The sequence below is a fragment of the Artibeus jamaicensis genome, unplaced genomic scaffold (genome assembly GCF_021234435.1).
Source record: "Artibeus jamaicensis isolate MK-2021 breed Jamaican fruit bat unplaced genomic scaffold, CSHL_Jam_final contig_469, whole genome shotgun sequence".
Lineage (NCBI taxonomy): Eukaryota > Metazoa > Chordata > Mammalia > Chiroptera > Phyllostomidae > Artibeus > Artibeus jamaicensis.
Window position 1 is genome coordinate 734,433 of NW_026521847.1, and position 27,438 is coordinate 761,870.

Sequence of the window (27,438 nt, forward strand, 5' to 3'; positions counted from 1 at the left end):
TCCGTTCTATTGGCCAGGGCCCTCCCTGTTCCGCTTTCCACCTTCTCTGATTAGTTAACAAGTTTTCCCGGGTTCCCCGAGTTGGGAGGAGCCACCAGGGCGCGGAGATACCAAATGCAGTAACTGGGGGACTGCTTTGGACACTACTGCGCCTGCGTGCACCTCTGCCCCTCCCCCTTCCGGGGTGAAACCCGACTTTGTAGACGCCCGTCACCGGGGCATCACTGCCGAAGCGCAGTTAGAGGCGGAGACCCGCCTGGGGCGAGGTGTTAGGGGTGTGACCGAAGGGCCTAGAGGGCTCTCGTGCTCGGTGAGGGGGCATTTGGGAGGCGCCGGTTGGGGCGGTAAGGGACTTAGAAGGGGTTCAGGAGTGGGTTCCGGGGTTCATAGTGGAAGAGGGGATGGGGCCAGGCGAAGGAACTGACTAGGTGGTCCGAACAGCTTTAGAGCTCAGAGTCTGTCCTGGGAGTGGAGGGTTGAGAACTGCTTGAGTGCAGGGAGGCGAGTGCATGCTGTTGAGCCGAGATGAGGGTGAGAATGAGAGAACAGGGTAATGCCAGAGAAAAAAGCAGATTAGGTTGTAGCGAGAGAGGGATCCCAGATTGGGGGAGATAGGTGAATTTGGGTGGAAGAGTGGGAGACCTTGAAGAACCTTCTGGAGAGAGGGATATGGGCGACAGGAATGGAAGCTGAACAGATAGTAGACAGAAACTGAGAGGAAGTTGCTGGAGGAGTTTGGAAGAGACGGCAGGAAGCTGGCTTTTCTGCCCAGGGATCTAGGCTTCCTGGATTCCCAAGGGTCCTGGGGCAGCCATCCTGCCCGACATGGGACCTTGTCCATCTGGGGCAAGGTCTTAGGCCAGTGCTTTAGTAAGGAGTGACCCAGGGATCCTGGCTGGGTGGTGCGTAGATGGGCTTCCCCAAGACGTGAAGGGGGCTCTAGAGACTGGGCTCACAGCTGCTGCACTGCGTATCTCTTTTATTACCTGTGACCAGGAATGGCAGAGACTGTAGAAACTTGAGGAGGAGGATAAATGCATTGCCCAGACACTGAAGGTTGGAGTAAAGCCTAACAGCGCCCTCTCAGCCTGTCTCAGTGAATTCCCTCCCACCTCATGGTTATTGCCATGGTTCTATCAGGAACCAGGTTGGGTCAAGCAAGTGATCTTTGGGTATTTACTACTTCTTTCTGGAAGTAGGAAAAGAAGAATTTAGAATCTGGTGGACTTGTTATTTGAGGATTATGACTTTATTAACTTTAGGGGCGTTCTCTTTGGAAGGTGACCTGAAAATTGAACTGCAGTGCCCTTGTTTCTCCTGTTGTCCAGGGGAACATAGATGGCTGGACACAGAATCTAGAGACTTCAGATAATGTGGAGATGTTTCAACGTTCAGGTCAGTGGGACGTGGCAAGGGGACTGGTGATTTTCTGTTACTGGGAAAGTGACCAATGTTTTCCTTATGATTCCTCAGGTTCCACTGGGCTCATTCCCCCATCCCACTTCCAAGCTCGGCCCCTTCCAACCTTGCCAAGAATGGCTCCCAACTGGGTCTTAGACATTCCTCTGGTCCAACCCCTGGCCCATCATGAAGTCTCAGAGAGGCGGCCCGACAACCAAAGACCTCAAGTGATCATGTGGGAACAGGATGTTTCTGGTGATGGGCAGCAACCAGGGCAGAGAGGCAGGTAGGGTCCATTGTCACTGTTTTCTCAGGCTTGCTTGCCAGTGACCCTTCTTTACTGGAATAGATTCCCTACCCGATTTCAGACCATAGTCCCATAGTTTATTCATTTTTCCATAGTAACTATTGGTGCCTACAATGCATAAATGATAATAAGAGCATGCTAGACTCTAGGGATGGAGATTAAAAAACCAAAAACAAATAGGAGAAATCCTGATATCAAGGAATTTAAAATCCTAAGGGAAGAGACAGGCCCATCATAACAAGGCAAGATGAAGACATTCAAACTAGAATCATGTCCTGTACTAGTGCGGACTCATTCTGTGTACATGCTATTGGTGCTGGCTGTGCTGTTTGTTGATATGTTGTCTGTAAAACTTCTTATTCTTGGTGTTTCCTGTGTGTCTTTTCTCTGACGTAGTGGCATGTCATTGTGTCATTGTGCCGTAGAGTGGTATTGTGAATGGATCTACCCTGGACTCCATCAGGGAGGAAGGGTTGTGGTGACAGAAGGGGCGCACTGGAGCAGGTGTCAGGAGACAGACTGTTTCTAGTTTGGCTGCCAACTACAGGTCCTTTGGCCAGTCAATTACTTTATGCAGGCTACAGTTCCCTTCTTTAAAAATCCAATGGTTCTGGGCCTCAGTGAGGGAGCTGAAGGAGCTGTTTCAAGAGCTGTGTTATTAGCTGCTTTAAACTTTATGTGACACTAGTAAGTAGACTGTTTTCTAAAGGTTGGAACTATGTAATTTATTGACGTAATGTCCTCCCAGACCCCTCATATAGTATACCTAACACTCCATAAATGCTTTCTTCTCGTACCTGGCCTAGCTGTATACTGGAAGCCATGAGCTTTCTTTCTCCACTTCTCCTCAACTTCTCCTTGCCCTTAAATCAGATTCAAAGTCTCTGCATATACTTCTAACCTCTTCATTTTAGAATGTGTGACCTAATGATTGGCACATTGGTTGTTAAGACATTAGTCTATACGTAGCTCTCTAGAGAGCCATGTTTCATGATCTCAGCCAGCCTTTAGGTTGTGTGAGCCCAGACACCAGGCCTAACATGATTAGTGGAGCCTTGCGGAATGACATTGGTGATGTAAATGCAGAGATCCCCATGGCCCAACTTTATCTCTGTCTCTATCATGCCCATGGCCACCTTACCAGTACCAGAGACAGGTCTTACCTGTGCTAACCTGTCTTTCAAGGTCCGTGGAGCTACAGGGGTCACAGGCCTTGAGGCAGCAAGCTGAGCTGATCTCTCGGCAGCTGCAGGAGCTGCGGCGGTTCGAGGAGGAGGTCCGGGTCCTGCGGGAGACCTCACTGCAGCAGAAGATGAGGCTGGAGGCCCAGGCTGTGGAGCTGGAGGCTCTGGCACGGGCAGAGAAGGCTGGTCGAGCCGAGGCCGAGGGCCTGCGTGCTGCCTTGACTGGGGCTGAGGTTGTCCGGAAGAACCTGGAAGAGGAGAACCAGCGGCAGCTGGAGGAAGTTCAAAGGCTGCACAAGGAGCAGGTGGATGTGACAGTAGAAAGGGCTTGGCTTCACAGTGGGGAACTGGGCAGTGGCTTCCCTGCAGAGGGCACATGTTGAAGAAAAGCCCCCCATGAGCAGTGGAGTGATGAGAAAATTTTGGGAGAAGGCAAAGGAAACATGACCTGAATGGAGGGAGACCTTAGTATTTTGGTCTTACTCAGATTGCACTTTTTTGTTTGTTGTTTTAAAGATTTTTAAGTTTATTTTTAGAGAGAAGGGAAGGGAAGGAGAGAGGGAGAGAAACATCAACATGTGGTTGCCTCTTGCATGCCCCTGCTGGGGACTTGGCTTGCAACCCAAGTGTGTGCCCTGACTGGGAATCAAACTGGTGACCCTTTGGTTTGCAGGCCAGCACTCAATCCACTGAGCCATACCAGCCAGGGCCTCAGATTACTCTTGCTCTTAGGACTCAACTACCTGAAACCCTCCTTCCCCTTGCTACTAGTAGAAAGTAGTCTGTTTTCCTATTTTGCTCTGGGTACTCAATTCATCAGGGAGCTCTTGGGAAAAGTGGTCCTAAGGTGGCCTGGGGAACTTACTTTTCCATCCCTAAGGTAGGAGCCAGGCCTCTACTGAGTGCATCAGTGAATCTCTGCCCTTCTGAGTGTAGCTGACAGCCTAGGGGGAACACACATTCAACATGGATTTAATCCTAACTAATTACCTGCAACTGGGAGAAGTGCTTAGAAGAAGGACAAAGGAGTCTTGAGCTGGTAGGGGAGTTAGGAAGGTCACCATCAACATGTTGAGAAATGAAACCGTAAAGATAATGGAAGAAAACCTGGATGAATTCTTTGTACCTTCAAATGGGGAAGGTCTTTGCATATGAATCAAAGTCCAGAGCCACTAGAGAAAAGATTGGTATGTTGACTTTACAATACTAAACTTAGGAATGATAAAATAAAAATAGGATAAACGACAAACTAGGGAAGAATATAGCTCATAGCACAGGAAAAGGCTAATATCCCAACTATATAATGTGTGCCTAGAAATTGGTAAGGGGAAGTCAGCAATCTAGTCAGAAAATGAACAAAGGAGATAGTTCAAAGAAAAATATAACTGGCCTGTACATTCATAAAAGAAGCTTAATATGGCCAAGGTAGAGGCATAGGTACAAAGGCTTTGCTTCTTGCACAGCCAAAAGAAGGACAACAACCAATTTAAAAATGAAAAACAATCAGAACTGCTAGAAAATTGAACTGTATGGAAGTCCGAGAACCAAGAAGTTAAAGAAACATTCATCCAGACTGGTAGAAGGGGTGGAGACAGGCGGCTGGTATGGAGAAAGACACCTAGCAAGGTGGCAGCTGGCAGACCGAGGGTCCCATATTCACATGCGGATATTGGGAGGAACAACTGGGGAGTGAGGTGGACCATGCAACCGCGGGTTCCAGCGTGGGGAAATAAAGCCTCAAAATCACTGCCTGTAAAAATCTGGGGGTTGTGGTGTCAGGAGAAACTCTCAGTCTCACAGGAGAGTCTCAGAGGGACCCATGAGGCCCTAGAACGCACACAAACCCATCCACCCAGGAATCAGCACCAGAAGGGCCCAGTTCTCTTGTGGGTATCAGGGAAGTGACTGAAAGAGGTGAGAGCCAAGCAAGCAGCATTGTGCCTCTCTGACTCCTCCCCCACACACAGTGCCACCAAGCACCAAAGTGGGTTGCCCTGCCCCGGTGAATACCTAAGACTCTGCCCCTTACTATATACCAGGAGTGCCAAAACAAAGAAGTATGGCCCAAATGAAAGAACAGATCAAAGCTCCAGAAATAGAACTAAGCAATCAAGAGATAGCCAACCTGTCAGATGCAGAGTTTAAAACACTGGTAATCAGGATGCTCACAGAAATGGTTGAGTGTGGTCATAAAATAGAGGAAAAAGTAAAGGCTGTGAAAAGTGAAATAAAGGAAAATGTACAGGGAAGCAACAGTGAAGGGAAGGAAACCAGGACTCAAAATTAACGGTTTAGAGCAAAAGGAAGAAAACTGTTCTAGTTGAAACATTCGACCAGAACAGAATGAAAAAACAAGAATTCAGAAAAATGAAGAGAGGCTTAGGAACCTCTGGGACAACTTTAAATGTTCCAAAATCTGAATCATAGGGATGCCAGAAGGAGAAGAGGAAGAGCAAGGAATTGAAAACTTTTTTGAAAACATAATGAAGGAAAACTTCCTTAATCTGGCAAAGGAAATAGACTTTCAGGAAGTTCAGGAAGCTCAGAGAGTCCCAAAGAAGTTGGACCCATGGAAGCAAACACCAAGGCACATCATTATTAAGTTACCCAAGATTAAAGATAAGGAGAGAATCTTAAAAGAAGCCAGACAAAAGGAGACGGTTAGCCACAAAGGAGTTCCCATAAGACTGTCAGCTGATTTCTCAAAAGATCTTGCAGGCAAGAAGGGGCTGGAAAGAAGTATTCAAAGTGGCAAGAAAGGCAAGGACCTACATCCGAGATTGCTGTATCCAGCAAAGCTATCATGTAGAATGGAAGGGCAGATAAAGTGCTTCCCAGATAAGGTGAAGTTGAAGGAGTTCATCATCACCAAGCTCTGGTACGGGATGTTAAAGCGACTTATCTAAGAAAAAAGAATATCAAAACTATGAACAGCAAAATGACAACAAACTCACAACTATCAACAAGTGAATCTGAAAAACAACAAACTAAGCAAACACCTAGAACAGGAACAGAGTCACAGAAATGGAGGTCACATGGAGAGTTATCAATAGGAAGGAGGATGGGGGAAAAGGTACAGAGAATAAGTAGCATAAATGGTAGGTAGAAAATAGAGGGAGATTAAGAATAGTACAGGAAATACAAACCAAAAAACTTACATGTACGGCCCGTGGACATGAACTAGTTAAGGGGGGAATGCTGGAGGGAGGGATAGTGCAGGACGGAGAGAGATAAAGGAGAGGAAAAAATGGGACAACTGTAATAGCATAATGAGTAAAATATACTTTAAAAAAAGTTGACATTAGTGCTGAATAGATGTTGGCTGGTGAGACATGTGGGTTGGCAAATGGGAGCTGATGTGATGCCAGGCAGCACGTGGGACAGGAGGTGGCCAGAGGGGCTTGAGTACAGGAGCTGAGGGGCTCTGGATGGTGGCACAGCCTGCAAGGCCTTGGGGGTCCATTCAGAGGTTTATTGTAAGAACAATGAGAAACCAGCAAAAGGTTTAAAACGGAAGTAGCATGATCAGATTTGTCATTTATGTTCAAAAAGGTCACTCTGACTGTGCTGTTGAAATAGGGGGAAGGGCACAGACTGGAGATAAGGGCAGCTGTATTCCCTCTCCTGTTTGTCCACAACTCTCTCAGTGACCCTTATGCCACTGAGAAGTGCAACAAGAAAAGGATGCAACTTCTACCTTCCTAGAGCTTTTTTTCAATTGGGCTGTGGCAGATAGCAAGGTCATCTCAGATGACAAGTGCTGGAAGGACAAGAACAGGTGGCAGGACTGAGCAGTGGTGGGTTGGGATTGGAAGGTCCTGGGAGGCCTTCCTAAGGAGGTGATGTGTAGAATTAGAAGAATAGCAGATGGGCTCACAGAAGTGGGCAGAGGCCAAGGCACGGGGGGCTTCACAGACTGAGGAAAGAATCTAGTTTTTGCTTGGAATGCCATGATGAGCCACTGGGGGTTTTGAAAGACTGGTCAGGAGATTGTTGCTGTGGTCCAGGCCAGAGATGAGGGTGGTCTACCTCAGATTGGTGACAGGAGGCATAGAGAAGTGAAGATAGGACTGAGGGGAAGACCTAACAGGAACTGCTGATGAGTTGGAGTGTGATGGGGAATTGAGGCTCCAGGGACAGTCTATTTCCTGTGCAGCAGTGGGCAATGTGTTGGGCTGTTGTCTAAAGTCACAGAAATGGGAGGCAACAAGGCCAAAGTCTGGGGAGATGTGGAAAGCCCAGATGTGGAGGTGAGCTGGCCCTGCTGAGCCTACTCTCTCTGCAGCTGTCCTCCTTAACACGGGCTCGCCAGGAGGCTCTTTCCAGTCTAACCAACAAAACTGAGGGCTTGGAGAAGTCTCTGAACAGTTTGGAAACCAGGAGGGCAGTGGAAGCCAAGGAATTAGCTATGGCCCAGAAGGAGGCTGAGCTGCTGCGGAAGCAGCTGAGGTAAGTGGATCGGCCCAAGGTGGGTGCAGCAGTTGGTGGGTGGGGCAGGTCTCCAAGGTGCCCCACTGATGGCTTCCCTATTCCTACCCTAATCCTAGCAAGACCCAAGAAGACTTGGAGGTTCAGGTGACCTTGGTTGAGAACCTAAGGAGATATGTAGGGGAACAAGTTCCCCCTGAGGTCCACAGCCAGATGTGGGAGTCAGAGCGACAGGACCTCTTAGAGACTGTGCAGGTGAGAGTGCAGGGTGAATCTGTGCAGGGCCCAGGATGGCGCAGGGGTGGGTTGGGAGGCCTCAGGGCCTGGAAGGGGTACCCCAGGAGAGAAGGGGTACAGAGAGGCCACTCTCTGCCCTGTCCCACTGGCAGCACTTGCAGGAGGACCGGGACAGCCTGCACTCGACAGTGGAGCTGCTGAAGGTGCGTGTGCAAAGCCTCACCCACATCTTGTCCATGCAGGAGGAAGAGCTGGCCAGGAAGGTAGGCCCCTTACTGGGTGCCTGTCTGTGGGTGGGAGGGGTGGGTGTGACCCTGCTGAGAGTTTCCTTCCCTGCACACACACCTTGCTGTAGCTCCTGTTACTTGGGCAGCACAGAAAAACCAAGATGCAATCACCTTCCTCTGCTCCACCAGGAGCCCACAGTGTCTTCATTTCCTCTGTCCCCCAGGTTCAGCCTTCAGATTCCCTGGAGGCAGAATTGCCCAGGAAGGTCCAGTCCCTCCTGAAGTGCTGGCGGGAGAAGGTATTTGCCCTCATGGTGCAGCTGAAGGCCCAGGAGCTGGAGCATGGAGCGTGTGTGCAGCGTCTGAAGGGACAGGTCACTTGGCACCTTCCTTTCTATGTTCTTCCTTCCAACTTGCTCCTTACATACAGGGTAGCATTTATACAGCCAGTATATGGAGTGGCTGCCACATGCCGGAACAGCCCTGAACAAAGATAGAGCTTAAGTTCTGGAGAAGGCACTGTAGGCAAGCAGACAATTAGGTAATGTCAAGTAATTATGTGTGCTATGAAGAAAAGGGTGGCATAGACTGGAGGGCAGCCTTAGGATGATGAGGAACTACTTCTCTGAGGAGGTGGCATGGGCACATCCTCAAGGTATGAGCATGTGGGACATGCTTTTGGAAGGAAATCTGGACTCAGTCTCCCTGCTGAGGAGCCTGTTACTTGTCTCCCTACGTGGTGTTTGTATCAGAGACTTCTGCCCCTGCTCCTGCCCCTTCATTCCCAGTGCCCTGCCTGTCTCCTCCCCTCCCCCAGGTGGCAGAGCTCCAGGAAAGAACTTCAGCCCAGAGTCAGGAACAAGCCATCCTACAGCGGTCCCTGGAGGACAAAGCTGCACAGGTGGAGGTGGAGCGGATGGGCACCAAGGTCAGTGTCTGGTCCGTTTATGCAGTAGGCAGGAGCTAAGAGAGGCCTGGGAGACCCCAGGTCCATGACACAGGGCCCCAGGGAAGAGTTCGTGTTCTTTATCACCTCCCTCCTAGGTCCTGCATATGGAGCTGAGCCGTGCCCAGGAGGCCTGGCGCCGGGGGCAACACCAGCTGGCTGTGGCTGAAGAGCAGCTGAAGCTTGTGGCCAACACTGTCAGCAGGTGTCTGGGATGGGGGTGGGTGAGGTAGGGTTTCTGTTTCTCTTGCCTCCCAGGGACATTGGAGTTTAAGAGCTTCAGGCAAGAATGGCTGGAAAGCTGTCCAGCTGGAGGATGCAGAGCTGGAGGTATTTAGCCCTGTAAAGTTCCTGTGTTTGTGTTTTCTGGGGTAACCCTGTCCACGTTGACACCAGGGTCTGGTGACTGCCACCGCATGTTTGGCTGGAGGTGAGGCAACGCATCCTCCTGCATTTGGTCTAGTGACAGCTTGAGCTAAATAGAGCACTGGAAGTATCCCACCTTCACAGTTTTCCAGGTTGGGGAGTGTGGGTACTTGGTCTTTTCTTTTTCTTTAAAATTTTACAGGCATGCCCTGATTAGCTGGAGAAACTTGTCTATTTATTTTAAATCTGTACACTGTTGGCTTACAGATAGTCCATCTAAAATGTATGATGGTTTCCTTCTTAATCGGTTGCAAGCCTGTGTCTCATACCAAGTTCCTCAGCATTTTCATCCCTACTCCTTATATAAGCTTTAGAAAGACCTGTAAGGAGAAGCACAAGCTTCTTGGTACTGGGTGCGAGCCCTCCTCACCTTGGCTATTGAGGTACCTGGTCTGCATGGAGCCCTGGCAGTCTACTTGGCTTGTCACCTGTCCTCTGTAAATGTTTGCTGTTGCCTCAGCCCTTCTTAGTGGATCCAGTAACAAAATTGTGATGCAGCATGGGCCTTGTCCACTATCCTGTTCTGGTGGATTGTACCTTGGTGACTACTTGAACTTTAAAAAATGAGAAAAGTTTTCAAACACGCATGGAATTAGAGAGGCTAGTTACAAGGAAGCACCACCTGGGTTCAGTCCATCACATGTGCTGCCACCTGTGGGAGAACAGAAAGACGTGTGGACAGGGTTTTGTTTTGGAACCAGGACGCTGCTGAAAAGGATCTTCTTGCTAATAACTAATTGCCAACAAGTCCACGAGGCATAAAACACCCCAAGCTTGGCCTGTTGCCAGGTTTGATAGTCTTTAGATGGCTTGGAGACATTATCAGAAAATGGCTTTAGTGAGAGCTACAGAAGGTGTTGGAATGATCGAATTTTCAGGTAAAAGAAGTCTGCTCTGCTGTTGGGATACGATCTTCAGCCTTTGTTTTCTGCTCATTTTTCTGTTGGTAAAGGCTTGGCTCCCCGGGGAAGTTCCAGTCCTGTGCCTGGGTGCTGTGCCTCCCGCCCCAGGGGGTTGTGTTGGTCTCACCTGGGGCACAGCCAGCTGGAGGAGCGATGCACCCGGCCTTCACTGATCTCTTATGCGTAGACACGCAGTCACTTAATGTTTGCTGTCTTTGGCCAGGGGATCCCTTAGAAAACTGATGCAAGCCATGGACTTTTTTCCTTAGAAAAATGCACATAAGTTCACACACCCAAGTGTGGCTATTCAGGACATTTACCAGGAGTATCCCCAGACTGGAGAGGCACCCAGGAGCCTGTAGGTGGAAAAGTCTAAATCAGCCAGAGATTAGCCAGCCTATGGGCACTCATCTTAGCTCCACAGGGACCGAGTTTATTTCACCTTGACTGTGTGGTGGCCGCCGGGCCCGGATGAGGTGTGCCCTGTGAACCTCATGGCTGTTTTTATTGCTGGGACCCAGAGAAAAAGCTTACTGTAGACTTGGGGACCAATAATACCTGTGCTTTCGTATGAGCAACTGGATAATTGTTTTAAAGGTTTTATTTGTATTTTTAGAGACAGGGGGAGGGAAGGAGAGAGAAATACCAATGTGTGGTTGCCTCTTGCACATCCCCTACTGGGGACCTGGCTCACAACCCAGGCATGTGCCCTGACGGGGAGTCGAACCAGCAGTCCTTTGGTTTGCAGCCTGCATTGTATCCACTGAGCTAAACCAGTCAGGGTACAACTGCATCATTTTTATCTGGCAAGCACTAAAGGGCTTAACTCTCAGGTTCTGTTTACTGGCTGAGGAGCCAGATGCAACTTGGCTGCAGCTTTTTTTTTTCTGACTCCCCCACCGTCATCGCAGGACAGGATAGAGGCAGATCAAGTTCTTTGGTGAATGATGTGGGGTTGAAGGGTCAGTGGCCTTGTATCTTGTCCAGCTTTCAGACCTGGCTTCAGAACACCGTGGCCAAGGTGGAGCGGGCCGCAGCCCGGCTGCCCAGCCTCAGCAGCCGAGTCAGCTATGCTGCCCGCAAGGTCCACACCATTCGGGGTGAGTATGCAACTGCCAGACCAGCCAGGCCCTGCCCCACCAGCCCTCTGTTGCCCATATCCTTCCTCCTGCCTTCTCATCAGTCTGCACCTCTCTTTTTCCTTTACTCCTCGTCTCCCCTTTCCTCCACACACTCATCTCTGATGCTGTCTGCCTTTTCACCCCCAGGCCTGATGGCTCGAAAACTGGCCCTTGCTCATCTGCGCCAGGAGAGGTGAAGTTTGGGTCACTTGAGGTGGATTGGAGGACGGTGGTGGGGCTTTCAGGATGGTTGGTTGCCGGGACCCAAAACAATAGGACTGAGGAGGGATGGGGGTGTAAGGGTCAAGCAAGTGGGTGATTTCCCTCATTCTGTCTCAGCTGTTTGCCACCCCCACCAACCGAGGATGTGAGCCTTGAGTTGGAGCAGCTGCGGGAAGAACGGGATCGCCTGGATGCAGAACTGCAGCTGAGTGCCCACATCATCCAGCAGGAGGTGGGCCGAGCCCGGGAGCAAGGTACACCTGGTCCAGGGGTCCCTGAGCTTCACAATGGGCCTGAGTCAGGTGCACTGGGGGGTGGAGAGGAGGAGGGAAGAGCTGGGGTCTAGGGCATGAAGAGGCCTGAGTAAGCCCACCTCTTTCCAGGGGAGGCGGAGCGGCAGCAACTGAGTTCGGTGGCCCAGCAGCTGGAGCAGGAGCTTCGGCAGACCCAGGAGTCCTTGGCCAGTGTGGGGCTGCAGCTGGAAGCAGCTCGCCAGGGCCAGCAGGAGAGCATGGAGGAGGCTGCCAGTCTGCGGCAGGAGCTGACCCAGCAGCAGGAAATCTATGGGCAAGGTGTGCCGGGGGAGGAGATGGTCTTTGTGTGGGGGGACCATGAGCCACGGCTCCCCGACATACCCCACATGTACTCTCACTCCAGCTCTGCAAGAGAAGGTGGCCGAAGTGGAATCCCGGCTGCGGGAACAGCTCGCAGAAACAGAAAGGAGGCTGAACGACGCTCGGAGGGAGCGTGCCAAGGCCGGTGAGGTTTGACCGGGTGGACCGGGGCCTGGGGAGACATAGGTTATTTTAGAAACGTCCTGTAAAGCTTTCTGGGAAGCATGCAGGTGATGAAGTTATCAGGGAATGGCACAGCTGGATTCTTAGCTGGCGAACACCCAGGTGTGTGACTGTCCTGGAGCACCTGCTGGTAACGCCCCCCCAACAAAGGCACTGCCATCTGACATCTCCCACCATTGGTTACCTCAAACTGTTTCTCTCTTCTCCCGTGTTTAAAGGATTTTATTTATTTTTCGAGAGAAAAATAAGGGAGGGAGGGAGAAAGAGAGGGAAAAAGGGAGAAAGAGAGGGAGAGACACACTGGTTGCCTTGCAACCACTCCCATTCAGGGACCCCAGGCATGTGCCCTGACAGGGAATTGAACCAGCAACAGGCCAGTGCTCAGTCCACTGAACTGCACCAGCCAGGGCACCTCCCAACTCTTTATTAGGAAAGATTTCCAACACATAGCAAATGAAAAGAATTGTGTGATGAACACCCATGCTGGTTATTTGCCTTTTGTCACACTTGCTCTTTCTCTGTACACACATATTGATGTATACATTTCCAGGGAATTACTTAAATCACAAACATCATGACTGTTGACCTCCATGCAAAGAGGAAAGTTTCCTATATAACCTCAGTACCATTGTCACCCTTTAAGAAAATGAACGTGAATCACACAAGATCTAATATCCAGTCCCTATCCAGATTTCCCCTACGGGACTCTGGGAAGGTTGGGGTGGGAAGGAGCTGTGGGTTCAGACTCATAGGGTCTTAGAGCGGCAGCTGCCTCTCCCACTGTGCAAAAGAGACTGAGTCACAGAGCTGGGACCCAGTGGTCCTGCCCATCACTCAAGTCTTGTTTTCCTGGTGCCTTTCTGCCTCTGGGCTGCCCCACACCTGTCCCCTCTGTGACCTGGTTCCCCATAGTGGTTTCCCTGCGTCAAATCCAGCGCAGAGCCACCAGGGAAAAGGAGCGGGACCAGGAGCTTAGGCGCCTGCAGGAAGAGGCCCGGAAGGAGGAGGGACTTCGGCTGACCCAGCGCCTGCAAGAGCTGGAGAGGGACAAGAACCTCCTGCTGGTAGGGGAAGTGGAGGCCTGGGGCTGGTTGGGGAGTAGAGGTGTGAAGAGAGTGTGGGGAGGTTCTTCCCTTGCTAGGTGGCATTTAACCCTCTCCTTCCCAGGCCACCTTGCAGCAGGAGGGTCTCCTCTCCTGTTCCAAGCAGCAGCGGCTGTTGGCAGCTCATCCTTCCCTGGATAAGGGGAAGTCTGTGCAGTCCAGCCCGAGGCTGGCAGTGTCTTCAGTACCTGGATCTTCAGCAGCTGCGCTGTCTCCCGGGAAGACCATAAAGGGTAATCGTCTAAGTAGGAAGGGAGAGATGGGGGGCACTTCGGGAACCTCTGCCCCAGACATGAGTGCATGAACCTTGTTCTCTGTGACCCTCGGAGGACCTCAGCCTCCTCTATCCATGCCCGCCTTGAACCAGAGAACCTCCTCCTTCATAACCCTCCCACCCTGTGGCAGCCTTGTTCTGCACGTAACCTTGATGGCCTTCTCTTGTCCAGCTCCTATCCCTTGGGGTCTTCTTTCTCAGGATCCCTCTGTGTCCTGCTCGATGACCTGCAGGGCCTGAGTGAGGCCATTTCCAAAGAGGAGGCTCTTTCTCAAGGAGACAACCAAAACTCTTCTGCTTCCATCCACCACTGACCAGTTGGGCGCTGGGACACCCGGGAGCTCAGGGGAGCCTGGGGGACCAGTAGGATCATGGAGAAGTGGGGTGAGGTTTGTGGGGCCTACCCTTGGGGACACTAGCCACCAAGGTGTCTGTGAAGTCTGTGCCTCAATAAAGATGACCACAGCATTGCCTGGCCATGTTGTCTCTGGGAACATAAAGGACTTCTCCGAGCAGCTGTCTCTGGGAAATGTGAGCGGTGCTCCCATACACAGCTCCTTCTCTAGGTGGTACCTTTTTCAAAACCCCTCTCCTAGGTTGCTTGGGAAGTTTTCTGAGAAGCTCCAGGTTTTCTTTAATTTCTAGTTTTAAAACTCCTTACCTCTGAAAGATATCAGTGCTAGAATGAGGAAGATTAAATATCCAATAGCAATCTTGAGCCAGGCAGTGTCCTAGCTCAAGGTCCCCAGTGGGGTCTTGACAGGCAGCTCACTGCTCCAGGTGCTGAGGCAGTTGATGGACAAGTGCCTAAAGGAACAGTGGAGCATTTCACACAAGTGCTACGAGGAGAAAATAACAGTGATGTGACAAGCTGGCTGTGGGCCGGGGTGGCATTAGGTGAGGGGACAGGAAGGGCCTCTGAGGAGGGGACATTGTGTTGAGACCTGAGTGGAGAGGATCAGCAGGTTCTGCTGCCCCTGGGAGGAGTTCTTGCAGGGGGTGGGCAGGGCCACAAGAGAGGAGGGCACTGCAAGGCAGGCCAGGAGCACTTAGCTTGAGTCAAGAGAAAGCCCTCAGTAGGTTTTTTGTTTTTTGTTTTTTTTTAATTTTATTACTGATTTTGGAGAGAGAAGAATGGTACTTCTTGTTCCTGTTTACACACTCATTGGTTTGTGCCCTAACCGAGGATCAAACCCACAATCTTAGTCTATTGGGGTGATACTCTGACCACCTGAGCTACCGGGCTAGGGCCCTCAGGACTTTTTAAACAGGGAAGCAGCCTCAGTTCGGTTTATCTTTTTAAGAGCCCTATTGGCTGGCTGTGGGGGGACATTGTGGGTGTGGGTGACATGAGCCACAGAGGGACTGTGGTGTCACTTACTGCTGCAGAGAGACGAGATGGGGAATGACCTGGGGGAGGAAGTGAGTTCTATTTTGGACACATTACTTCTGAGAGGCTCATCAGACCTGAAGGCAGAGGAGTCCTTCCTGAGAAAATTCTAGCAGGATTTCTGAGAGACTTAGATACCTCAACTGAGACCGAAAGGATGAAGGCCAGGAGAAGATGGGCCGAGTTGGAGCCGAGGATGGGCGAGGGGCCTGGAGAAGCAGAAGCAAGCTAGAGGGGTTCAGAGGGAGGAGGAAGATGCCGGGGTGACGGCAGCGGAAGCAGCCTTTTCCTGAGGCTCTGGGCCCATGACTGATGGAACAGCTCTGAGGTGGGGAGGAGGAATGAGGATGTCCACATGTTTCTTTCCTCACCTGCAGCAAGCCCAGGTGGTTCCTGGGTGAATTTCTTCGGAGGTCCCCCACTGGAGAGGCAGGAGTGGGTCCTGGGTCAGGGGAGGGTAGAATTTCTAGGAAAGAACTATCTCCAGGGGGAGGGCACAAAGTGGGTGTAGGGGTCAGGGAGGCTCTGCTAACTGAGACTCTCTTGGTTTCATCCCAGGTGTGGAAAGGGGCCTACCCCACTCTCAGGGGTCCTGCCCCAGCCCTGTAATTACAGTGCTTCCCCATTCCTGGTTGCTCACATTCCTTGGCTTCCACTGGCTTCAAGGAATGAAAGGTGGAAGTCCCTGTGATTATGGAGATGACAGGCAGGCACTGATTGCTGCAGGGCGTGTATGAGCAGGATATGAAAACAGGTGGGGCAACCAAGGTCTAGGTCATCCACAGAGCTGGGTTGGCTGGGCCCTGAGCTGGGGACTCCAACCTCAGAGGACGCCAACCCTCAGAGGTTGTGCATCAGCTATGGCCTTCCAAACGTGTTTGACCAGTTAGGTTCTGATGGGATTCTTTGTGTCACTGGGCTGGTCCCTCCCTAGAAATTGGCTTCCTCCCCTGCTGCCTCCCCTTATAAAGCCTGTTGGGATTCCCAGGCACCCAGGATCAACCCACCCCTGACTTTGGGGGCCAGGAGACGGCCAAGATGCTCAACTGGAAACTACTGGGGATCCTGATCCTTTGCCTGTACACTGAAGGTGAGTTGGGAATTGAGGCCAGGATGTAATTTAAGGTGATAGGGGTGGTCAAGGTGAGAAGAGGGTTAGTGACCACTAAGGAGGGGGGTGAATTGTATGCATAGAGATGGAGAAGACTCTGGAAATTCTCACGAGGGGAAGAGCTAAAGGGATGTGGGAAGTGCATGTAGCTCGGAGTACATGTCTTACTGGATGGGAGGTAGCTCCATGTGGCCATTTAGGTCTGAATTCAGATGTGTAGAGCTGAAGTCTGTGTGAAGTAGGAGGGAGGTCATGAGGTGCCATATAGGGCCAAGATGTAGACTGTCTGGGGACTGCAGACCAGCATAGGGGCTGTGCCAATGGGATGACCCAACCATGGTTGGATAGAGCTTATTTGGGAGTCCTCCCAGTTTAAAGGTCAAGTTAATGGCTCAGGATAGAGTTTTTATGTTATTTTAAGAAAAGTAAATGTGTGGAGAGTTTCTTGAGAGTTACTCCTGTGGTCTGTTTGTGGGCTCAGCTCAGGCTGTGGTCCATCCCAGACAGGCTGTGTCCCCTGAGTCTGTAGCTGGCTGGGGTTTGGATCTGGCCCTCACTACTCTTGTCTTTCTTCTTCCTCCTCTATAGGCATCTCAGGCAGTGGGAACCGCCTCTCTCCCCCACCCGCAGAGGTTGGACAGGAGGAGGGTTCTCCAACATTGCCTCAGGGTGCCCCGATCCCTGGTGACCCCTGGCCAGGGACACCCCCTGTCTTTGAGGACCCTCCACCTCCAGGCCCCAGTCGTCCCGGGAGAGACCCGCCTGAATCTGGAGTCTGGCCACCTGAGCCTCCTAGAACTGATCCGCCTCACACTCCTCTGCCGGATGATCCCTGGCCAGCAGGAACCCAGCCTCCAGAAAAACCCTGGCCACCTGCCCCTGAGGTGGACCATAAGCCTCAGGAGGAGCCAGACCTTGATCCACCCCGGGAAGAGTACAGATAACCAGATCTTCTGGGAGAAGCCACCCACGCCCATCTCTACCCTCTGATTCCCCTGAGTTCTCCCGTTCTTCATTCCCTCAATTGTATTCTGAACACCGAAGGTGCACTCTCGATATTTTCTATCCCCTCCTGAGATCCATACTTGGTCCCCACATTTCTTTGTTCTTTTCTCTGACAGCACAAACATACACCCTAACCTTGGTCCAGTCATCTCATCTCCACCTCCTCTTCCCCACCCTGGGGCTCCTGGGACCTGCCCCCCACCCCCCACTCACCCCTCTGTGTTCTCTGCTGCCACCTGGTGGCTTACTGCTGGGAACCTTCAGGAGACAATGGTGCTTCCACGAAAGGAACAGAAAGGAACCCCCCCCCCCCACACACACACACATATTTTCTAGGCTGCTTCTTGCCAATGATTAGGTCCCTCCTCACAGTCACACACTTACAGAGATGTGGAAGTAGTCTGAGTTCCTGAATTACCAGTAAGCATCAGGATGTGGAGCTCAGTCGCAGGGGGTTGGAAATGTAACTGTCAGAGTTTCAAGGATGTTCAGACCCACATTTTCAGATTTCTGGACCCTAATTTTGAAGAATGAGAAGTCAAGTCAAGTCTCTATTCAATAGCTCATCCTTTTTGTGTACCCCTGATGAGACATGGGAACATTCTCAGGGGCATGTGCACAGGACCAAGTTTTAAGGGGATCAGTTTTCTAAAGAGGATAAATATATGTTCCTGTTTTCTAAAATAAATCTGCTGGAAAACTGGTTCTCCTTCATACTCACCTCCAGTAACAAATCACCCTTCTATAAGACAAAGTCTGAGCTCTCTCACCCATCCAGAACCTGACCAGAGAGCTCTTCCTGGAGCCACCAAACTGAAGTTGATGGGAATAGAAATCAGCTCTTGCCAACTCAATGAGAGATGTATTTTAAATAAAAGTTTGTGCTATTTAACCACAGTCAATATTTTTGTAGTTCTGGTCAATTGTCTTATTATAGTTATAAATCCGCTGCAGAATAATTGTTTTTAACACTTAGAATCTTACAGTCACAGGAAACGAATTTCAATTTACACACGTATTTTTTGTTACAGAGATATACAGGACTTATTAGAGATAATAGGGACTTTCCAAAGATACAATAAAATACAAAAGAAGATACAATGAAGTAATTTCCTTAGGATACAACTAGGGGAAGTGGAATGGAAAACAACTGAAGAAGAAAAACAAATGAGCTAAGTTTGCTGGTTCAAGGGTTGTTCATTTGTTAAAAGGGTGTTAAGAACATAAAAGTGCTGTGGTGTTATGTTCCATCTGCTACATCGAGAAGAGCAATGTATTTGCCCTGACTGGTATGGTTCGGGGTTGGGCGTCCTCTCATAAACTGAAAGGTCACTGGTTTGTTGGTTTGATTCCTGTGGTGCCCAGGTTTGAAATGATTCCCAAGAATTGCAAACTGCAATCAATGGATGTTGTTTCTCTCCCTGTCTTTCTCCCTCCCCTTCCCCTCAGTCTAAAAATAAAATCTTGAAAAGAAAAGAATGATGTGTTTAGTATGCAAGTAATTATAACTCTCTGTACGGTATACCCTTTGCAATATTTAAACTTATGGTGAAAAATGTTAACTATTGACATAAGAATGTGAGGGGCATATAGATTTTTGAAATTCTTTAAGGGAGTATTTAAGTAGAAAACTTCAAAGGGCAGGAATCCAGAGATCCAAGTGGCCTGTCAACCGAGTGACTGGCCAGGGTGGAGGATTGAAGAGGGGCAAAAGAAGTTGAGGTTTTGATTTCTGGCCAAGATAAAGGCATAGGTGGATATACTTTACCTCCTTGAACACCAAAAGAAGGATGATGATGAATTTAAAAACAAAAGATAAACAGAACCGCCAGAAAATTGAACCGTATGGGAGTCTGACAAACAAGGAGTTAAAGAAACATTCATTCAGGCTGGTAGGAGGGGCCCACACACCAGCAGGGCAGCTGGGATAGAGAGGACTCCCAAGCAAGGTGGTGGCTGACGGAGTGGGCGGTCCCACATTTGGGTGCAGATAAACTGGGAGTTAAAACTGGGGAGCGAGACAGACTGCACAACCCAGGGTTCCAGCATGGCAAAATAAAGCCTCAAAATCTCTGACTGAAAAAATCTGTCGGGGTTGAGGCAGCAGGAGAAACTCTCCAGACTCACAGGAGAGTTCCTTGGAGAGACCCACAAGGTCTGGTGCTGGGAACCAGCACCAGAAGGGCCCAATTTGCTTGTGGGTAGTGGAGGAAGTGACTGAAAGCCAGCAGAGAGATGAGTAAGTGGCATTGTTCCCTTAGGACACCCCCACCCCCAATAGACAGCTACACAATGTGGCTACCTGGGTTGCCCTGCCCCGGTGAATACCTTAGACTCTGCCCCTTACTACATACCAGGAGTGCCAAAACAAAGAAATATGGCCCAAATGAAAGAACAGATCAAAGCTCCAGAAATAGAACTAAGCAATAAAGAGAGAGCCAACCTGTCAGATGCAGAGTTTAAAACACTGGTAATCAGGATGCTCACAGAAATGGTTGAGTATGGTCACAAAATAGAGGAAAAAGTAAAGGCTGTGAAAAGCGAAATAAAGTTCTGGGAAGCAACAGTGAAGGGAAGGAAACCAGGACTCAATTAACGGTTTAGAGCAGAAGGAAGAAAGCTGTTCTAGTTGAAACATTCGACCAGAACAGAATGAAAAAACAAGAATTCAGAAAAATGAAGAGAGGCTTAGGAACCTCTGGGACAACTTTAAATGTTCCAAAATCTGAATCATAGGGATGCCAGAAGGAGAAGAGGAAGAGCAAGGAATTGAAAACTTTTTTGAAAACATAATGAAGGAAAACTTCCTTAATCTGGCAAAGGAAATAGACTTTCAGGAAGCTCAGAGAGTCCCAAAGAAGTTGGACCCAAGGAAGCAAACACCAAGGCACATCATTATTAAGTTACCCAAGATTAAAGATAAGGAGTGAATCTTAAAAGAAGCCAGACAAAAGGAGACAGTTACCCACAAAGGAGTTCCCATAAGACTGTCAGCTGATTTCTCAAAAGATCTTGCAGGCAAGAAGGGGCTGGAAAGAAGTATTCAAAGTGGCAAGAAAGGCAAGGACCTACATCCGAGATTGCTGTATCCAGCAAAGCTATCATGTAGAATGGAAGGGCAGATAAAGTGCTTCCCAGATAAGGTGAAGTTGAAGGAGTTCATCATCACCAAGCTCTGGTATGAGATGTTAAAGGGACTTATCTAAGAAAAAGAAGAATATCAAAACTATGAACAGCAAAATGACAACAAACTCACAACTATCAACAAGTGAACCTAAAAAAAAAAAACAAAAACAAAAAAGAAACTAAGCAAACACCTAGAACAGGAACAGAGTCACAGAAATGGAGATCACATAGAGAGTTATCAGCAGCGAGGGGCTGGGAGGAGGATGGGGGAAAAGGTACAGAGAATAAGTAGCATAAATGGTAGGTAGAAAATAGACAGAGGGAGGTTAAGAATAGTACAGGAAATAGAGAAGCCAAAGAACTTATATGTATGACCCATGGACATGAACTAAGGTGAGGGAATGATGGTGGGAGGGAGGGTACAGTTCAGAAAGGAATAAAGGGGAGAAATAATGGGATAAATGTAATAGCATAATTAATAAAATATATTTTTAAAAAAGAAAATGTAGTTCATCAAAATTTGAGGAGCAATGAATACAGAAAAAAGAATAAACCAATTTTTCTATACTAAAAAAAGTAATTGAGGGTTTGAGACCTTAAAATTCATTCCCTAGGACCCAGTTTGTTTATATGGTAACTCCCATCAAAACCTGTAAGTGACCACTTTGAAAGAAAAAGAAACCCTATAAGTTTAGAGTTTAGAAAAAATCTTGGAATACATAAGAATTTAATAGGCCCTGAAGTGGTCTGGGGTCGTCATTCAATTCAGTTATTATATTATACCATTAATATGTCCATTAATGCCAGGAGCCCCGGGAGAGTATAAAGAGTAAAATGATACATTTCTCACTCTCAGGAAGCTTAAAATTAAACTGAGTTAGACAGGATTTACATGCAAATTTAAATAATAATGTCACACATAGTAGGGATGTATATAGTTAAATAATTACATGAGGAAACACCAAAGTGATAGTCTTGGCAGTCAACATGTGAGTTCTGATGAGAGTCAAGGGGAGGAAGCTGGAACAGTCTGGGGAGGCTTTCAGGAGGAGGAAGCAGCGGGAGGACAGGCTGCCAGGCAGCAGGACTACCTCGAAGGGGCAGAGGGGGATGGGGGGCAGTCCCCTCCTGACCCACCACAACGCGCGCGCGCGTGTGTGTGTGTGTGTGTGTGTGTGTGCGCGCGCGCGCGCGCGCAAGTGCGTGGGCCGTCCCCAGCTCTGCTCTCATATGTGCTGTTCCCAGTTACCTAGCGTGGCCTTCCTCTCACCTGCCAATCAGATTTCTCTTCAGTGACGAATATGCACCCGCTGGCCTTCACTCCTGTATTGGCTACTGCATTCTAGGTGCAGCTGTGTCTGGGACTGTGATTCATTTCCTGGTAGTCCACCCCTTCGAGCCTTAAGGGACAGAGGCAGTTCTGCGCATTTCTTCTCTGACCCCTCACTATTTGATATGGGTGCCTACTTACTCCCAGTGTGCTGTCACTTTTGCCAGCTGCCGAGACTTTGCCAGGGGCAGGGAGTGCTAGAAGCACCTGGAAATATGTATATACTCAAGCCTGCCCCCACCCCTCTCTAAATGGACTGACAGATATGAGGGGGTCAATACCTTAGTTCTCAGAGCCCAGGTTGCTGTCTGCAAAATTTTGCTGGGCAAAATCATCCTTTCCTTTCAGATCCATATTCCTGAGACAGGCTAGTAAGTCAGGACAAGAAGAATACAGAAACTGAGACAGAGGGTTAAATGATGAAGCAGTTCACAGCCATCTACTGGTAAAATCCTATCTTCCCTAACCAAGCACACTTAGGAGTAAATAAATGCTTTATACTTCTCCTCCCCATCCAGGGAGCTAGCAGAAATCCAATTAGTACCGATTACACCCAAGGATGAATAAAGTCAGTGGTCTCAATCTCATTTTGGTGTAGTAGTTATTTTTATTGCATGTGTGCTGCATGACCACTGTTGTCAAATGCCCTATAGATTCAGCGCTCACTGAATTTGCGCAATGACCCCACTCGTCATTTTGGAGAAGAGAGAAATAGAGACCAGGGAGAAGTATAGTCATGCAAGGTCACACAGGGGACAAATGGCAAAAGTGGGGTTTTGAAACTGGAAAGGTTGGTGTTTGTGCTGCCTATCACTACCAGAACCAATAAGTAGAGACACATATTGGCTTTTTATGGGCACTTTATTCAGAAAGGTAGGTAAGGAGTTTAGAAAAAAGGTTAATTGGATAAGAGTTGCAGTCTCGTTTTCCTAGTACTTCTTTATCTGTTGATCAACAATTCTTTATCTGCATCAGGAGCACTCCCTCCCTGGAACACAATGGCACAGACAACATCTCCATTGCTTGCAGACTCTGCCTGGGGTACAAAGTCTGCAGTTCTGCCTGCTCATCAACCTCCTGGAGTCTCATGATCAAGCATTCTAATTTCTGGAATAACAGCTTTCCACAAGCATTAGCCACTTAAGCCGATAGGCTAAATCTAACTAAGGCTAAAATCTTCAACTCTTTGAGTTCCCCTATCACTTTGAACTCAGGTCTGTCCTTTGTCAATGTCTCTGGTTTTAATTACTGCATTTTCCCAATTCTTTATTCATCTGTATACCCCTTACACAAAATACAGTGCCTGGGCCTTCGTGGACACTTAATACATTGTATTTGTCACAGCTCTCCAGAGAAACAGAACCAATAGAATATAGGAATTGGCTCAAGACTCGGGAGTCACAACCTGTCATCTGCAGGCTGGACACCAAGCAAATTCAGTGCAGAGTAATGCAGTTTGAGTCTGAACCATGGGAGCAGACAGTGTAGGTTTCAGTCTTCGAAGAGAGGTCAGGAGTGCAAAGGCCAGGAGCAGGCGAAGACAGACGCCCCAGCTCACAAGGAGAGTAAATTCATCCTTTCCCCATCATCATGTTCTATTCAACCCTGAGACTGGGTGACACCCACCCACAGTGGTGAGGGCACATCTTCTTTACTCAGTCACCAATTTAAATGTTAATCACAGACACCTTCACAGACACACCCAGAAAGAGTGTTTTACCAGCTCTCTGGGTATCTCGCAGCCCAGCCAACTGGACAGAAAATTAACCATCATGTAGATGAAGAATGGCTGAATTCATTCATGAATGAATGGTGAGTTTGGGAAAGAGTAGATTGAAATGGTTAGAGTGAAGGGTTTATAATATGGAGAAGATGGAGACATTGTTGGACAGGGGGATTGGGGGAAATTAGGGAAGGCCTGCGTGCCAGACTCAGGAGCTCCTCTGACAGAGTTGTGCCCAGAGGAGGGAGGAACACACTTTCATCAGCATATACTGTGGCAGTCTTACTAAACAGCAGTCGGGGTCTTGCTGCCAGCTTCTACGCAGAATTCTGGAGGCAAAGTTTTGGTGATAAAGGAAATGAGCCTTTATTTGAAAACTACACAGCTTTGGAATAACAGCTTTCCACATGCATTAGTCACTTAAGCCTACCAATTAATGGTAAAATCTTTAACTCCTGAGCTCTCCTATCATTCCCCCTATTAGTTTTCAATTATCTTATTTTTACAGGATTAGTTTACAAACAAACAAAATAAGATACAAAGGGTACATAATGTTGGAAGAATGGTAGGCTTCTGCCTCAGAGCTTGTCCCCTGTAGAACACCCAAACAATAACCCTGCCACCCTCTGCCAGGCCAGCCTGATCCTAGGCTGTGCCTGGAGTTCTTTCTCCCACCCAAAATCCATCCCAAAATACCATCCATTGGGAAACACAGGCAGCTGCACCATGATCATTCAGGCATCTTTGAGGTAGCTAGCCAGACAGCCAGTCTCTGCCCTCCTTTTATTTTATTTTTTATTTTAAATGTTATTTTTTATTTTATTCATTTATCTTTAGAGGGGAAGGGAAGGAGAGAGGGAGAGAAATATCAATGTATGGTTGTCTCTTGTGTGTCCCTCCTGGGAACTGGCCTGCAATCCAGGCATGTGCCCTGACTGGGAATCGAACCACAATCCCTTAGTTCGGAGGCCCGTGCTCAATCCACTGAGCTACACCAGCCAGGGCTGCCCTCCTTTTATTTTAAATCTTCTGTCCCATAATTCCACATGCTCCACAGGTGCTGGGCTTCTCAGCCAATCCTGTCCTAGACTGCTTACTATTGCCTTGGGCAACCTCCTCCTACAGGCTGTCCCTGTTCCTCCCCAGTGATCTGATCAGATCTCTGTATCAGCAGGGAAGTGTGGAATGGAAGAAACATGAATTTTCCTCTGCTTACTTGGGACCAGGACCCTCAGCATGTCCATGCTGGTGGCTGGCTGTGGTTCATTTGTTGTGGTTTGTTGTGCCTCGGGGTCCTAGCCCCTCCACACTGTCCCCCAACAGGTTCCTGAAGAGAAGGGCTGAGGTGCCCTCGGCTCTGGCCTGCAGCAATCCTACAGCTTCTCAGAGGCTTCTTGGCGCCCAGCCTCAATGGGCAGCAATGGGATCACAGACCCCATGAAGAGGGAACTTTGGATGTTTCTGCCTAGCAAGTCTGTGTCCTGCCCCCAGGACCTCTGAGCCCTGACACCTCCCTGATACAGGTTTCAGAATGGCCTTGGAGGCTCCCCCAGCCTCAGAATCATAATGTTCCCCTTGACAGCTTCTGGAAGGGCCCATCTGAATTCCAGGACCGAGAAACGTCCAACTGGAGTATGGCACTCCTCAGGTTCTTTGTTCTCAGGTCCCTCAAAGAACCTGAAGAGAGCCAGCCATACTCCAGTTGATCCAGGACACATGGAGATTCAGACTCAGGAAGAGCCTGTGAGGTAGAAGCTAGAATAGGAAACCCTGAGGCACAGCAGCTGTCATCAGTCGGCACCCTGATTTCTAAAAATTGCTTTGTGACACCTGGTAATAATTAGTATTGGTGGTTTCCTCCCTGAGTAGACATCAAGGAGAATTGTGGGAACTGCATGTGTAGAAGCTTAGGTAAAAACCCTATGAATCCTGTGACTCTTCAATAGAAAGGAGACATTCCCTGGCCGGGGATGGCCCACTGCCGTGTCTTGAGAAGTATACTTTCCTTGATAAATTTCCCACTTGTTTGCTTTGCTTTACAGTATCTGTGTGGTCAGTCCAGTTCTTTGTTTGCAACCACCAAGAGCCAGGACCCCATCTCCAGCTGCAACATCTGGACTGGGCAATGACTGGGAGACTGATCTGGGTTGCCAAGGACATGGGAAACTGACTCCCAAACCTCAACCCATCTATCTCCTTTACTCCCTGCCCAACCTGTCCTAGCTGCTGGGAGTAGAATGGTCCCCCTTCTGCCCCGAGGGCCCCTCTGTCCTGGTGTCCAGAGATGATTGTGCCAAAACTCTTGTGTCCAGTGCCAAGTCTCAGGAGGCTTATAAGCAAGAGTTGAAATGAGAGGTGGAAAAGGGCTGGGTCTCAGAGAGCAGTCTTAGGTCTGGCCTGTGTACTATCTAGCCCCCAGTGAGTCCCAGTCTCTGCTTCGGATCAGGGTGGGAAGGACAGCCTCCAATCCAGAAGGAAGGATGAGAGAAGCAGGAGAAGGATGTGGGTGTAGGAGGTGAGAGAAGCAAGTGGGGAAAAAAGAAATAGAGGAGGAGGTGACAGTGACTGGAAGGAAGGAAAAGCCATTCAGAGAAGGTGTGATGAAGAAGAGGACAGAGTAGAGGAGAGAGAACTCGGGGCGGGGGGAACAGACCCATGAGTTCTTTTTTTCTGGGAAGGAGTTTAATGGGGTTGGGAACAGAGAGGGGCTCTGTGAGCCAACTTGTAGCTGAATGCAGGTCTGGCCCCTGCTGCAGCAGAAGCCAAACTTTAAGACAGATGCCAGTGAAAAGGAAATTAGTTTATTCAAGTACCAGTCACCTGAGAAGATGGGGGACTCCTGTTTTAAAGCCTATCTTAACGTCTTGGTTAAGGCAAATGTTTTTATAGGGAGGCCGAGGGAAAGCAGAACAAAGAGATCAAGGGGAAAGAGTTGGAAAGTTCTCTACGTGCGATCAGTACAATCTACTCCAATAAAGACCTGGAAACTGGTCAAATGATGGTCTGTTGTGCCTCATCCTGGTTTTCGTCATCCTGGTTTTACATCATCTGAGTTTTATGGTTGAAGGTCAGCAAATATCCCAGAGCTGGGTTGACTGAAGGTTGGAGTCTGTATCTTCTGAACTTAATTCCTAGGATTCTATACAAACATGCTGTTTATCTACAAGCTACTTATTAGTCTGAGTCAGCATTTACAGAAACAGTGTCAAAAGAATGGTGGGTGGGTTGCAATTTTCCCACTGTTACAAACTGACATTGTCATCTAATCCATCCTGAGGAGATAATCCCTAGACAAGGATGGGATGGGGGGTGGGGTATTTATAAAGGCTACTTGGTTGAGATGGGCACCCCACAGGTCCACTAGAGGGTCTCCAAGCTCACTTTGGCCTTTCCCAGAAAGAGGGAGTTCTTTTTCTCAAAGCTTTAACTAACTGTGTACTGGAGTTACACAGTAATAAAACAGGGGATATTTTATTACTGATCAAGTCATTGTTATTTTTATTAATTTCCCTACTGATGAGTAGGGGGCCAAATAAATATTTATCTCCTGAAATATCCTATTTCTGGGAGGGGTCACCCTGGTGCTGTGTGAGGCAGTAAGAAAACAAAAAAGACAATTTTGTAAGCAAAAAAAAAAAAAAAGAGGAAGAAGAGGAATAATAATAATTATTATTATTATTTATAGGAGTTTATTTAGACAAACTAACAACATATGGCAGGAACAAGATCTCAAAGTCTTCCAAGACTAACAGTTTGTAGCTTTGTTTATGCATTTGGAATTAAGGAGGGAACATAAGGAAGATTACATGAGGGTGGGAGAGAGCAAGGCAGGTATTGGATTACAGGATAGTTAAGATTATCCTGTCTTGAGGGTGGTTACTCCTTTAAGGGTTATTATTTCTGACATTTCAAAGTGTGTTAACCTAGATGCTCAGGAACAATAGGCTGGCATGACTACCCACCATGATGTCCCCAGTTAGGAATCTATGAGTTATTACAGCACCGCTTTTTCATCCACGCAGGAAAGAAGGAAGTCTGAACCCCTCAAATTGACCTTCAGCAAACTCCCAAGCCAGTAACATGCTGTTCATTGGGAATGAAAAGAATAGAAAAGTTCTTAAAGGAGAGAGAAAGTGAAAGGAACTGAGTCCCTGATGGGCTCAGGAAAGGATTTAGGG

The 27,438-nt window shown here is 48.6% G+C and overlaps 2 protein-coding genes across 8 annotated transcripts; both read left to right on the forward strand.

Moving 5' to 3' along the window:
- Window positions 1-168: 168 nt before the first annotated feature.
- On the forward strand, window positions 169-14,216 carry CCHCR1 (coiled-coil alpha-helical rod protein 1). Of its 5 annotated transcripts, none has more exons than XM_037151440.2 (18): window positions 169-310; window positions 1,281-1,395; window positions 1,474-1,687; window positions 2,894-3,197; window positions 7,178-7,341; window positions 7,440-7,575; window positions 7,719-7,820; window positions 8,009-8,158; window positions 8,602-8,712; window positions 8,829-8,935; window positions 11,046-11,158; window positions 11,327-11,372; window positions 11,519-11,655; window positions 11,785-11,973; window positions 12,059-12,160; window positions 13,111-13,262; window positions 13,366-13,534; window positions 13,777-14,216. In XM_037151440.2, exons 2-18 carry the CDS (start codon window positions 1,380-1,382, stop codon window positions 13,887-13,889), a joined length of 2,325 nt encoding a protein of 774 aa, XP_037007335.2. In that variant the 5' UTR covers window positions 169-310; window positions 1,281-1,379; the 3' UTR covers window positions 13,890-14,216. The 5 variants fall into 5 exon arrangements, with proteins under 5 accessions (XP_037007335.2, XP_037007336.2, XP_037007332.2 ...); XM_037151441.2 differs by having other exon boundaries at window positions 7,710-7,820; window positions 13,408-13,534; window positions 13,777-14,213; XM_037151437.2 differs by having other exon boundaries at window positions 7,710-7,820; window positions 13,777-14,210.
- Window positions 14,217-14,453: 237 nt separating this feature from the next.
- On the forward strand, window positions 14,454-17,367 carry PSORS1C2 (psoriasis susceptibility 1 candidate 2). 3 transcript variants are annotated; one of them, XM_037151447.2, is made up of 4 exons: window positions 14,454-14,472; window positions 15,524-15,692; window positions 15,954-16,055; window positions 16,665-17,367. In XM_037151447.2, the coding sequence occupies exons 3-4, from the start codon at window positions 16,004-16,006 to the stop codon at window positions 17,018-17,020; spliced, it is 408 nt and encodes a 135-aa protein (XP_037007342.2). In that variant the 5' UTR covers window positions 14,454-14,472; window positions 15,524-15,692; window positions 15,954-16,003; the 3' UTR covers window positions 17,021-17,367. The 3 variants fall into 3 exon arrangements, with proteins under 3 accessions (XP_037007342.2, XP_037007339.2, XP_037007341.2); XM_037151444.2 differs by lacking the exons at window positions 14,454-14,472; window positions 15,524-15,692 and adding an exon at window positions 14,700-15,165; XM_037151446.2 differs by lacking the exon at window positions 14,454-14,472 and having other exon boundaries at window positions 15,506-15,692.
- The last annotated feature ends 10,071 nt before the right edge of the window (window positions 17,368-27,438 follow it).